At 44.3% G+C, this 12,185-nt stretch overlaps 1 protein-coding gene across 1 annotated transcript in view; it reads right to left on the reverse strand.

Annotated features, from left to right (window-relative positions):
• Positions 1-7: 7 nt before the first annotated feature.
• The window catches only part of gpm6aa (glycoprotein M6Aa), a 26,367-nt gene continuing 14,189 nt past the window's right edge, over positions 8-12,185 (reverse strand). Inside the window, exons 3-7 of the mRNA XM_058397729.1 lie at positions 7,768-7,924; positions 6,770-6,923; positions 5,931-6,007; positions 5,773-5,838; positions 8-2,871 (exon numbers count right to left, since the gene is read on the reverse strand). Of these exons, the coding sequence (XP_058253712.1) occupies positions 2,719-2,871; positions 5,773-5,838; positions 5,931-6,007; positions 6,770-6,923; positions 7,768-7,924 (607 nt within the window). The 3' untranslated portion in view covers positions 8-2,718. The remainder of the gene's footprint in view (positions 2,872-5,772; positions 5,839-5,930; positions 6,008-6,769; positions 6,924-7,767; positions 7,925-12,185) is intronic.

The following is a 12,185-nucleotide window of genomic DNA, read 5'->3' on the forward strand; positions in this document are numbered from 1 at the left end:
GAGAGAGTTTATTACCAATTACACCAGGGTATTTATTGAATTTCACGCAAGCATATCAGAAAAGCCACTGTCAAGCGGGCGGCACATTTATGTACAAAACAGAGTCATGGTACAGCGTGGGCTACTAGGCATTCTTCAGGGAGTGTACAAAAGACGAATGCAGGAAGAGAGAGAGAGAGAGAGAGACTTCACCACAAACTAAACACACTTACAAACAAATCAAACACTACCATCAAGAGCAAAGCGGTGGAAGAGGATCATCACTGCACATCAGGAGAGAAGAGAATGAGCCAGCGACACACTCGCAACTTTTTACCAACTCAGAAAAAGAAATGTTTATTTTTTTTATTTTTTTTTTCTCTTTTTATTTTGGATCCGTTAAAAACGAGTAACCATTAAATGCATGAACCATGCCACAATTAACACCGAGGTTCACAGTCTTCACCTAACATCATTATGGGGATCTGGATAAAGATCCCAATGCACTTACACTGAGAAAGAGCTCACGAGAATGGGCGAAGAAGTGCACGAAAAACTCTTAAACACCAACAGAGCGGATGAAAGGATGAGAACACGCCCCCCGTCCGTCCCCCGGGGCTGTACCCACTGTCGACTGGACGGCTGTCATGTGACCGTCGCAGGTAATAACAGCGCTATCGCAGATGTACGTGCCAGAGCTTCAGATAGATGATGATGATGTCGTCCAAAACACACAGGTTTTCTTTTAAATAATGCAAAAATCTCAGCAAAAATTAACGTGCAACTAATTTACACACGTCTCTGAGAGGTTTTCTGTTGGTTTTAAATTTTCAGAATAGAGAGGATCGTTCACAAATCAATTCATTTAAAAATTAATTTTGTCATACAACATAATCATTTTGTTGATTTTTTTTTATAATAATTAATAATTATTTTTTTAAATCAATTGATTTAATTGATTATTTTCAAAAAATGAATTTACAACAAAAAAAACAAAATTTGTTTTGACATAGCATCATCATTTTGTTGCTTTTTAAAAAAAATTAATTCATTTCTTTAATTAAGTGATTTAATTGATTTTTTAAATTAATTCATATATTTTTTTTAAAAAAATCAACAAAATCATGACATTTTTTTGAAGCGCATTAATGTGAGGTGAGTTTACTAAATAACTCTTTTACCTCAGCACTCAAGATTTAACAATTTATTTATTTATGTTTTTATTTTTTAAATTCCCCTTTTTTCTTATTTTTTTAGCTTCAAAGTTTAAATTTTAAAAAATTACATAAGTATTATTATTACATAATAATAATCCCCCCCCCCCAAAATCGGTGAAATAAAAAATGCTGTCATTGTGATTCGCAGTGCAGCGAGACCTGAATTGTGGATAAATTTTTTGTTGTTTTTAAAAGTCGTTAATTAAATAATTAATTGTCACTGTTCGCTAGACGATTTTCTCCATAAAGTCGAACTAGATTAGACAAAAAAAAAGAAATTAAATATATTGAAATCAGATTTTAAAAAAATAAAAAATTTTCTCTGTGCTTTTAACATTATTTTTTTAATAGTTTAGGAGTCACTCAAAGGGACCTTCAAATCTCAGCTAGTGGCTCGTATCTGAAACAAATGAACGATTTAATTATTTATTCATTTATTTATTTATTGAACATTTTCAACAAAAATATTTGCAGATATTTCACTGGCTTTTTGACGAAATAAATAAGGGGGGGGCAGTAGGTGCCATGGTGGTGTCTCCTATTTAAGGCTCTAACACGTACATCTGTGACATCATTATAGCAGAGAATATTTACGTTTGCTGTCTTTAAAAATCCCACAAACACCATTTTTTCTATTTTTCTTTCTATTTTTTTCCTTGAACACTCCCCTCTTCCTCCTCTTCCTCCACTCATCTCCCCATTTTTCCCCAGAACATGGAATGTGGTTGTAAATGAATTCACCTGAAATCGAAGTGCTTCCATACAGTACGTGTGGACATTTACAGAATGACTATATACAAAAATTAAAATAAAAAATTAAGGAAAAATGGACTCAAAAAAATAAAATAAAAAAATCCTTCAGCTCTACTGTGCTAGAAATCTGTAGGGAAATAAAGGAGGGGTGAAAACACTGCGGCTGTGCGACTGCGAGTAAACAACTTATAACCTTTTTTTGTCTGGATACGTTTTGTAATGATATCTGTAGAAAAATAATAAATAAACCCTTTATGTTACATCATTTCTTACTAATTTTGTCTTTCTTTTTTCTCTTTTTTGACTCTTTTTTTTTCCAAAATAATGCAGAATGTACAAGCAATCTGCTGATGCTTCTGGGCCAAAGATTTAAAAAACAAACAAATACACAAACAAACATACAAACAGAACCTTTTTCTTTTCATTAATGTGTGAATTTCTTTAAAAATGAAAGCGCTGAAACACAAACACGTGAAAATACTGTGCTTTTTACGCCCTAGAGCGAGCTGTTAGATCACAACGCACTGAGATACCGTTAATACTGATGTCTTAAAAAAAGGGAAAGGAAATTGTTATAATCATGTGAGCGTACATTAAAATAAAAATTAAAAAATAATCCACCACTAGTTAGACAGAACTGTAGTAATAATAATAATATTAATCATAATCATAGGGTTGGCCATGGGGTTGGTCATGTGACACACCATTGGTCATTAGACGGCACCAGCCAGTGCCCGAGGCTCCGCCCCCTCCTGTGCTACTTCCTGCTTTATGTGTAGGCGTTGAGTCGCTCTTTGGAGCGTGTGGAGTGGATGTCGTGTAGCTCCTGCTCCTCTTTGGACTTGCAGTCTTCGTATTTCTGCATCTTGCACGCGTCCTTCACGTAGGCCCAGTTAGCCGACAGGACCATCAGGTAGTGGATCTGAAATCAGAGAGACGTCATGACGTGACACGTTCGAACACGGCCATTCCCCGCCCCCTTTCTAGGCCCCGTTTCCTAACGGGTGAAGCATAACTGTAGGCTAAAGATGTTTTAATAATGTTATTAAATTTCTACTCTGACTTTACTAGTTTGTTATATTATTACAAATAAATACATATAATATAAAATAATTATAAATAATTATAAATAATATAATATATATTTATATAATACAAATAAAAATGTTGGGTTCTTACTGAACGTCGATGCTGATTGGACAAAAAATTTTTACATCATTCTCATAGACAAAGAATTGCCTTTTCTTTCATATATTTAAAAGAAAGGGCAATATATATTTCTTGATTTTAATGATTTATTGTGATTGTTATAAATATTGAGGAATAAATCTTTCTTCTCAACCCCCCCCCAAAAAAAAAAATAAATAAATAAATAAACAAGCCCAGTTACACTCATTTAGGATCATATTTCTTAAACTTAATGTGTTTGATGAGTGAAGTAGCCAATCAGCAGCGAGCAAATGACGTGTAATAAGACCCGCCCCTTTCTATTTTGAGCTTTAAGTGTTTTTTATTTTGTTGCTGTATTTTTTTGTTGTTGTTGTTGTTTTTTGATGACTCTTGCGCTATTCATTGGTCAGATTCTTCCTCCACTAGTCTTATTTGTGTTTATTACTGTGGAAGTTGTGTGTTTTTTCCTCCACTCAGCTCATTTCCTGTCGTTTTGTTTGCCACCTGTTTCTGTGCGGCTGCTCTGTGAGGACTCGATGACGTCACCGTGTTCCGAGCTAAATTTATCTCCTACACCAGCAGGAGGCAGTGTTGTGCCACAGCGGGACATTTCTACTTCATTTTCCCTTACCTGTGTGTGTGTGTGGTGTGTGTCAGTGTTTGTGTATGTGGTGTGCGTGTGTATGTGGTGTGTGTGTGTGTGTGTTGTGTGTGTGTGTGTGTGTGTGTATATATGTGGTGTGTATGTGTGTGTGTGTGTGTATGTGGTGTGTGTGTGTTGTGTGTGTGTGTGTATATGTATATGTGGTGTGTGTGTGTGTGGTGTGTATGTGTGTGTGTTGTGTGTGTGTATGTGGTGTGTATGTGTGTGTGTTGTGTATGTGGTGTGTATGTGTGTGTGTGTTGTGTGTGTGTATGTGGTGTTTATATGTGTGTGTGTGTGTGTTGTGTGTGTGTATGTGGTGTGTGTGTGTGTGTGTGTTGTGTGTGTGTATGTGGTGTATGTGGTGTGTATGTGTGTGTGTGTGTGTGTGTGTGTGTCTGTTGTGGTTGTGTGTGAGTTCATTATTTGTTTCAGTTCATCAGTTTGTTTAGCTCATTTGCATATTTATGTAACAATATAATGTAAAATGATATAATATATCATTTATATGATAATATAATGTTCAGATCCTGAATATATAACTGCACACTAATAAATATGTAATTGATATTCCTAAAATCCTAAAAATCATTATTTCTTAAAACTACACATTTGTATTATTATGAATGAGGCCACGCCCAAAGACCCCATGAACCATGCTGCCTTTTGTGTTGTTCTCATGTGTCATGCCACAGGCGATATATATATATAAATCATCATTATGCAAATATATGCAAATGAAGAACTAGGTTGCACAAGGCCACGCCCTGTTAGTTTCCTCACAGACAAAGTAAACAGGGCTGTCTCTCGTCTTTAACCTGTTTTCATGCATTGTGTTATATAATAAGAGATCTATTTATCATCCATATGCAAATATATGCACATTTTAAACAGAGACCACATAGAGAATAAACATTATTTGTGCACTCTATTTATTTTATCTGTATATTAATATAGATAATTATTATGCAAATGTATGCTAATTATTCACAATGCTCACAATAAAGGAAAACAGGTTGTGTTCCAGTTTTTAACATGATGTGTCATCATCATCATCATCATCATCATCATGGCTTTCTTTCGCTCTCAGAAAATGGTCGCCTACAAATGACTGAGTGATGTTTTCAACAAGCTCACAGAGCCTTTCTTCTTCTTTTAGTTTCCATAGCAACTCTGTGACAGACCCCGCATCTCTCTGAGATCGAGAGAGGGAGAGAGGGAGAGAGAGAGAGAGAGAGACTGACAGAAAAAGATGAAAAGCTGATGCAGAACCGAGGATGGAGAGGAACCTGTACGCCGAGGCCCCGCCCACTCTCAACAGCTATGCTTATTCAAGCCTGACAAACATGGACTCTGTTTCCCATGATGCATAGCGAAGGCAGGAATGACTCATCACTGTGTTCTGGTATTTACATGCAGAGCAGCACAGAGGGGCAGTGAGTGATGTAATTCAGCCATTTTACTGCAGTCGAACCCGAATAAATACGTAAATCAAAGCTAATGAAAAAACGAAGCAGAGGAAGCCGTTATCTGTCACTTAGACACAGTGAAACTCCTTTCTTGGCAGATTTGTGCTTGTTAGGAAGATGAAGTCAGCTACGATACAGCACTTCTGGAGCAGACTGAGTTAAGGGCCCTGCTCTAGGGCCCAGAGCAACAGGTTAGCAGTGACTGCTGAGCGTGGGCGGGGCCTCGGCGTACATGTTCCGCTCCATCTTCGGTTCTGCATCTGCTTTTCTTCTTTTTCTGTCAGCCTCTCTCTCTCTCTCTCTCTCTCTCTCGATCTCGATCGCTGGGGTTTGAACCCAGAGCCTTTAACCACTCAGCCCCCCAATCTCATAACACTTAACCATTTAACCACAACAATTTCCTCACAGCAGCTGGAGCAGATCAACCAATCAGGTGTACAGTACAGATGTTAATGCATTTCTCTGACAGAAACCTGGCTGCAATTCACTCGTCACCGTGGACACACACTGATTTATGAGTGTAGATGAACACTGGACTCACCATGGCGATGACGGCGGCTCCGGCTCCGGCCAGCGCACACACAAACAGGTGAAAGGTCATATCCAGCTGAGGACACACCCCATATTTCACTCACATTAAAGAGTCGCTTTTATTTCAGCTGCTTTAATAATAAATGAATGGTGGAGTTTGAAACACACCTCTTTAGATGCACACATTTTGGAGAAGTACTCAGAATTTGTACACAGAGTCTTCTCCTCTCCGATAGTCACAACACCTAAAACAGAAATAATAATAATAATAATAATAATAATAATAATAACAGATTGTACTACAGCAAGAGAATACATTTGGTTTAACTAATAGCCTGGTATTAATTAATTAATCAATTAATTAATTAATGTATTTGTTAAGTTTATTAATTAATTATTTTCTTAATTTATTGTATTGATTATTATGTTTTAATTAATTAATAATTTAATTAAAATAAATTTTAAAATAATATATTTAATATTAAATTATTTAATTTATTTATTTATTCTCAAGATGATTATCTCCAGATATAACATTTTTTTACATTTTTAAACTCATTATTTTAATTTTTTATATATATTTTTTATATTTACTTCTAATTTACAATTTACTTCTATATCACCTTCATGCTGAAATACCTGTATTTTAATTTAAGAAATAAAAGTTTCCATTTTTTTTTAAATTTCCTATTAAATTAAACCCTAACATATGCAAAAATGATTTAGAGGTTGCCACAAAAGGAGGAAATGCCGTTTACATGTAAAAGCAAGTGGAATAATTTTTTCCTGAACCACTTCCAGGTCTTTATTTGTGTTATGGGAAAGCCCCAGGATGACCTCATGGCCGGAAGTGACGTGTTCGGTTTTGTTATTTCCCTAGAACAAAAAAACGTCTCCAATACGTGGTTAAAGTTCATGCTTTCAGTGTGAAATTACACCAATTATCCACACATCACCTTCACCAGGGGTGCCAATAATCCTGCACCACTACTGCTAGAGCTGTTTACCGAATTGGCGTGGGTCCAGACACAGGTTCTTCCCCTCCAGTATAGTGGTGTTCTTGCAAATAGTCCAGATGTTGAAGTAGACGAAAACGGGCAGAGCGGTGAAGGCCGTCACTCCGAGCCAGGCCAGCATGAAGATATAGGTCAGCATGATGAACTGGGAAAAGCAGTGAGAGCAGGAATATTAGACCACATCCACTGCACAGTGTGGACCTGACATAAATACTAATGATACACTTCACACAGCTGGGTGTGGCTGGGGGCGTGGCTTCCTTCTTTCATTCATGTGAAATCAAACAAAATCCAAAACAAAAACATCACACTCACGACTTTCTTCACATTTTATAAATCAAGTCACAAGATCAGCTTTTTAAATAAATAAAGTAAGTGAATGAAGTGAATAAAGTGAAATTATTAATGTTCTAGTCATTTTTGTTTAAATGTAAAGTAGATCTTTATTTTCTAAAGTTTTAATTTTATATTTTCCACTGTTGAGAATTCTGTGGGGTTAAAGGAACAGATCAAATCTGATCAGAGTGACCGGTTACATGACTGACTGACAAGTTCTTTCTGTACACAAAACTAAAACCTGGTGTTCCTCAGGGTTCTGTTCTAGGACTGATTTAAAGTTTTATATATTTACATTATTCATAAACACAATGCCAAACCAAACCTTAAAAATAAACCCTAGCTTAATAAAGTTCTGGTGTTTGATCACTATTGTTTTTATTTCTTTTTTTTAACTTTGTAAATGCTAATAAATTTGCTAAGCATTTAAAAGTAAATTCTAGTTCTCTTCTAGGACTACTGATTTTTTTTTCTTTATACAGTTTACTCCACTTCCTGGTGCAGTTTTTTGTAAACACAGTGTTATCCTGGTCGCTCTGCTGATGACACAGAGCTACATGAAGTTTTTATGTGCTACGCTGTAGGCGGAGCATTTTAATTAAAAGTAATTCATACATATTTATATCCTGATAAACTCCAGGGCGAGTCCGTACCCATGCGCTAACACAGCGGCCGCAGGCGGTGATCTTAAAATCTCCGTACAGATCTTTAATGGCTCCACTTGTAAAGAAACCCTCGACCATCAGCAGGATCCCGTAGACGAAGAAAGCCGAGGCGATGCCGTAGATCACGTACTTGATGATGTCGATCCTGGAAGGAGAAGAGGAGTTACGCTTCCTGTAATAAACATGTTATCTGAATAATACTGAGGCATATTTAATCAAAATGGTATCACACACTCCAACTGTGGCTACCTTATGGACATTACCTTGTGGGCGTGGCCTTGTTGGTGTCACTAATCAACATGTCTGGTAATAATTTGCATATATTTGCATTTATATATATTAGAATTTGTTGTGTGACGGCGCTGCGCACACCGCCACACGCATGCAGAAAAGAGTCACTCCTCGCCCCCTCCCTCTCCCTGGAAAACACAAGCGGCAGGGATGCAGCACCCTGGACAGTGCCGCCCGCATAGACGGAAGCGGATCAGCACCATGGCTAGCGCCACTAAATTGGAGTGCAGGGCGGAGCAGGAGAAAGCGTGCCAAAACACTCTGGGCCAATCAGAAGTGCCGCTAGACCATCCACCCTCCAGCTGAGCAGCACAACAGAGAGGCTGGCCTCGCCAGCCCCAGAAGGTAGGGGGAAGCCCCCTGCTGGACTAATAGGGATGGTGTGTTTGTTTTGCAGGCAGCTCGGACTAAAGCAACGCCTTCGTGGAACCACTGAAGCTCAGCCCCTCCTGGATCTGCACCTGCCGTCCCCAGCCGTTTTCAGCCTTCTCCAGGACGCTGCCACTGCCGTTAGCTCTCCCTGGCCTAGGTGCCCTTTCAGGGAAGAATCTCCTTAGTTGGTTACCCTTTTTTCTTTTTTGTCCCTTTTTTTTCCCCCCCCTCTGCTGTCCTGCTAACCTGAGTTCCTGTCTTCCCTACTTTCAGTTCGGATTAATTAAAAGCTGGTGTTGACGTGCTCCCGGGCTCTGTGTGTTGTTCTCTGTCCCCGCTCAGTGCGCTACACTGGTGGAGGATGCGGGCAGGCGACGCAGAACAGGCTCCTGCGGTCAGCCTGGAGCACATTCTAAAGCACCTGCTAGAGACAAGTATCCACCAGCAGGAGGCTACACGGGAGCTAGCCCGGGGCCTGATAACCACCACTGAAGAGCTAAAGGAGCTCCGAAGAGGGCCCCATGCTGCGGCATTCCCTCTCCCAGACCCCGGCCACGCTGCCCGGCGCCTCCTCACAAAGATGACAGCAGAGGACGACGTGGAGGCCTTCCTCGAGACGTTCGAGCGTACGGCAGAACGGGAAGAGTGGCCACGGCGTGATTGGGCCAACGTGCTCGCCCCCCTTCTCACTGGGGCTGCCCAACTGGCCTATTATGCTCTCGAAATGGAGGAAGCACAGGACTACGAGCTGGTTCGGGCTGAAATCCTCACCCGGTGTGGCCGATCTCCAGTCAGTGCGGCCGGGGACTTCCATAAATGGCGGTACGACCCCAGCACCAACCCCCGGGCCCAGATGGATGACCTCCTTCGCTGCTGCCGCCGGTGGCTACAACCAGACCAGCTGTCGGCCAAAGAGGTCACCGAGCGGGTGGCCATGGACCGGTTCCTGCGAGCCCTCCCTTCGGAGGAGCGCAAGGCCGTGGGGCTGCGTAATCCCACCTCCCCGAGAGAGCTCCTCGATGGGCTGGAGTGTGCACTGGCAAACCTTGAGATCGGCCGGGACCTACGGAAGGCGGATTTCTGACCCCCTCCCCGCCAGCCCCAGGGCACCAGGCTGCCAGACACAGGGTCCTATGGAGAGAAAAGGAGGCCAGAAGAGCGGCCCCCTCGAGGTCCTGTGGACGAGCCCATGCCTACCGAGCCCACCCCGCCAGGTCGGGCTCCAAAACCTTGGCTCGCTGGATGTGTCCTGCATGCGACCACCATCCCGGAATCCCCAAGGGTCACCGTGGAGCTCAATGGCCGCTCCGTGCCTGCCCTGCTGGACTCAGGGAGTACCATCACCCTGGTCCGACCCGGCGTTCTCCCCAAGACAGCAAAACCGGCAGGGATCATACCCGTCTCCTGTATCCACGGGGATGTCCGGTCCATCCCATCCGCTCAGGTCCTCATCCGGGGCCCAGCCGGGGAGTGGCCTGTCGTCGCGGGAGTAATCCAAAATCTCCCAGTCCCTGTGCTACTCGGCTGTGACTGGCCAGGGTTCTCTGCCACCATGAAGGGCCCCAACCAGGCGAGGCGGCCGCAGAGACCCAGAGCCCAGACAAAGCCGTCGTGCATGGCCCGCGGAGCCCCGGACCCAGAGCCTTCCTCCCCAGGTGAGTCTGAGAAAGAAGCTAATCCCCTGTCTTTCCTATCTCAGCAGGTCACCAGGGAAGGGGGTTTCGGACGGGAGCAGAAGAGGATGACCGGCTGAAGCACTGCTGGGTCCAAGTTCTGCAGGTAGAGGGTGTAAACACCCACCCAGTGGACCAGCTTCCCGCGGCGTATTTCCTCGTCAAGAGGGGATTGCTGTACTACCACACCGAACGCCGTGGGGAGCCATGTGACTTATTAGTAGTCCCTCACTCACGGACCGCCCTCCTCCTGCATCTGGCCCACACGCATCCGCTGGGGGGCCATCTGGGCCCGCGTAACACCCTAGAGAAACTCAAGGACCGGTTTACCTGGCCTGGAATGCAGGCAGAAGTCCAAGCCTTCTGCCGGGCCTGTCCCAAGTGCCAACAGACAGCCCCCCAGAAGCCAGTGCCGGCCCCCCTCATTCCGCACCCCATTATCAGCGTCCCCTTTGAGCGGCTCGGCATGGACCTCGTCGGGCCTTTGCCGGAGTCCGCCCGAGGTCACGAATACATCCTCGTGATGATGGATTATGCCACCAGATACCCCGAGGCAGTGCCACTTCGAAAAGCCACCTCCCGCAACATCGCCAGAGAGCTCCTCGCACTCTTTAGTCGGGTGGGAATCCCCAAGGACATCCTCACTGATCAAGGTACACCTTTCACCTCACGACTAATGGCAGATCTGTGTCGGCTCTTACAGGTCAAACACCTGAGGATGTCCGTGTACCACCCACAGACTGATGGGCTGGTGGAACGTTTCAATCAGACCCTCAAGAGGATGCTCCGCCGGGTGGTAGATGAGGAGGGGAGGAACTGGGACCTCCTCCTCCCCTACGTCCTCTTTGCTGTTCGAGAAATGCCCCAGGCCTCAACAGGCTTCACCCCCTTCGAACTCCTGTTTGGTCGGCGATCGCGAGGACTGTTAGATGTGGCCCGGGAAGCCTGGGAAGGACAGCACTCACCGTTCCGCTCTGTGATCGACTATGTCCAAGACATGCAGGCGAGAATAGACCGAGTGGGTCCTATCGTACGAGAGCATATGGAGGCAGCCCAAAGAGACCAGCAGCAAGCCTATAACCGGCCAGCCCAACCCTGGGAGTTTCAGCCCGGGGACCAAGTAATGCTCCTAGTCCCCAATACCGCCTGCAAGTTCCTAGCCAAGTGGCAGGGGCCCTCGAACAGGTGGGACCGGTAAACTACCGCCTCCAACAGCCAGGTAAGCGCGCAGACACACAGCTATACCACATCAATATCCTAAAAAGGTGGTTGCCGGCCCAGCCGGCTGTGTCTGCGTTTGCTTCTGCCGCCACAGATCCCCAAGAGCGCACCTTAGTCAGGAGGGGAGAGGAGCTCTCGCCAGCCCAACAGCAAGATCTCACCGAGCTCATCGACCAATTCTCAGATGTGTTCTCGGCCACTCCAGGGCTCACGCAGTTGGTGCAACATGAGATAAAAACCCCTCCTGGAGCAGTGGTCCGCCAACGGCCGTACAGGGTCCCTGAAGCCCGACGTCAGGCTATAGAAAAAGAAGTGGAGCAAATGCTAAGAGATGGGGTCATTGAAGAGTCCAACAGCCCATGGTCCAGCCCCATTGTGGTGGTGCCCAAGCTGGATGGGTCCCTCCGCCTTTGTAACGATTTCCGGAGGCTCAACCAAATCTCAGAATTCGATTCCTACCCCCTTCCCCGGGTGGATGACCTCGTGGAGAGACTGGGGAAAGCCCGGTTCGTTTCCACCCTGGACCTCACCAAAGGCTACTGGCAGGTGGCCCTAACCCCAGACGCTAAACCCAAAACCGCCTTCACCACCTCTGGAGGCCATTGGCAGTATAGAGTCCTGCCCTTCGGCCTTCACGGGGCCCCAGCTACCTTCCAATGCCTCATGGACGTCGTTCTCCGGCCCTATAAAGCCTTCGCTGCCGCCTACCTAGACGACATCCTTATCCACTCCTCCACCAGGTCAGACCACCTCTTCCACCTGAAGGAGGTATTGAGCGGCCTCCGGAAAGCAGGACTGACGGCCAACCCCCGTAAGTGCCACCTGGGGCTGACCGAGGCACAGTACCTC

This window comes from Hemibagrus wyckioides, linkage group LG08 (genome assembly GCF_019097595.1).
Source record: "Hemibagrus wyckioides isolate EC202008001 linkage group LG08, SWU_Hwy_1.0, whole genome shotgun sequence".
Taxonomy (NCBI): domain Eukaryota; kingdom Metazoa; phylum Chordata; class Actinopteri; order Siluriformes; family Bagridae; genus Hemibagrus; species Hemibagrus wyckioides.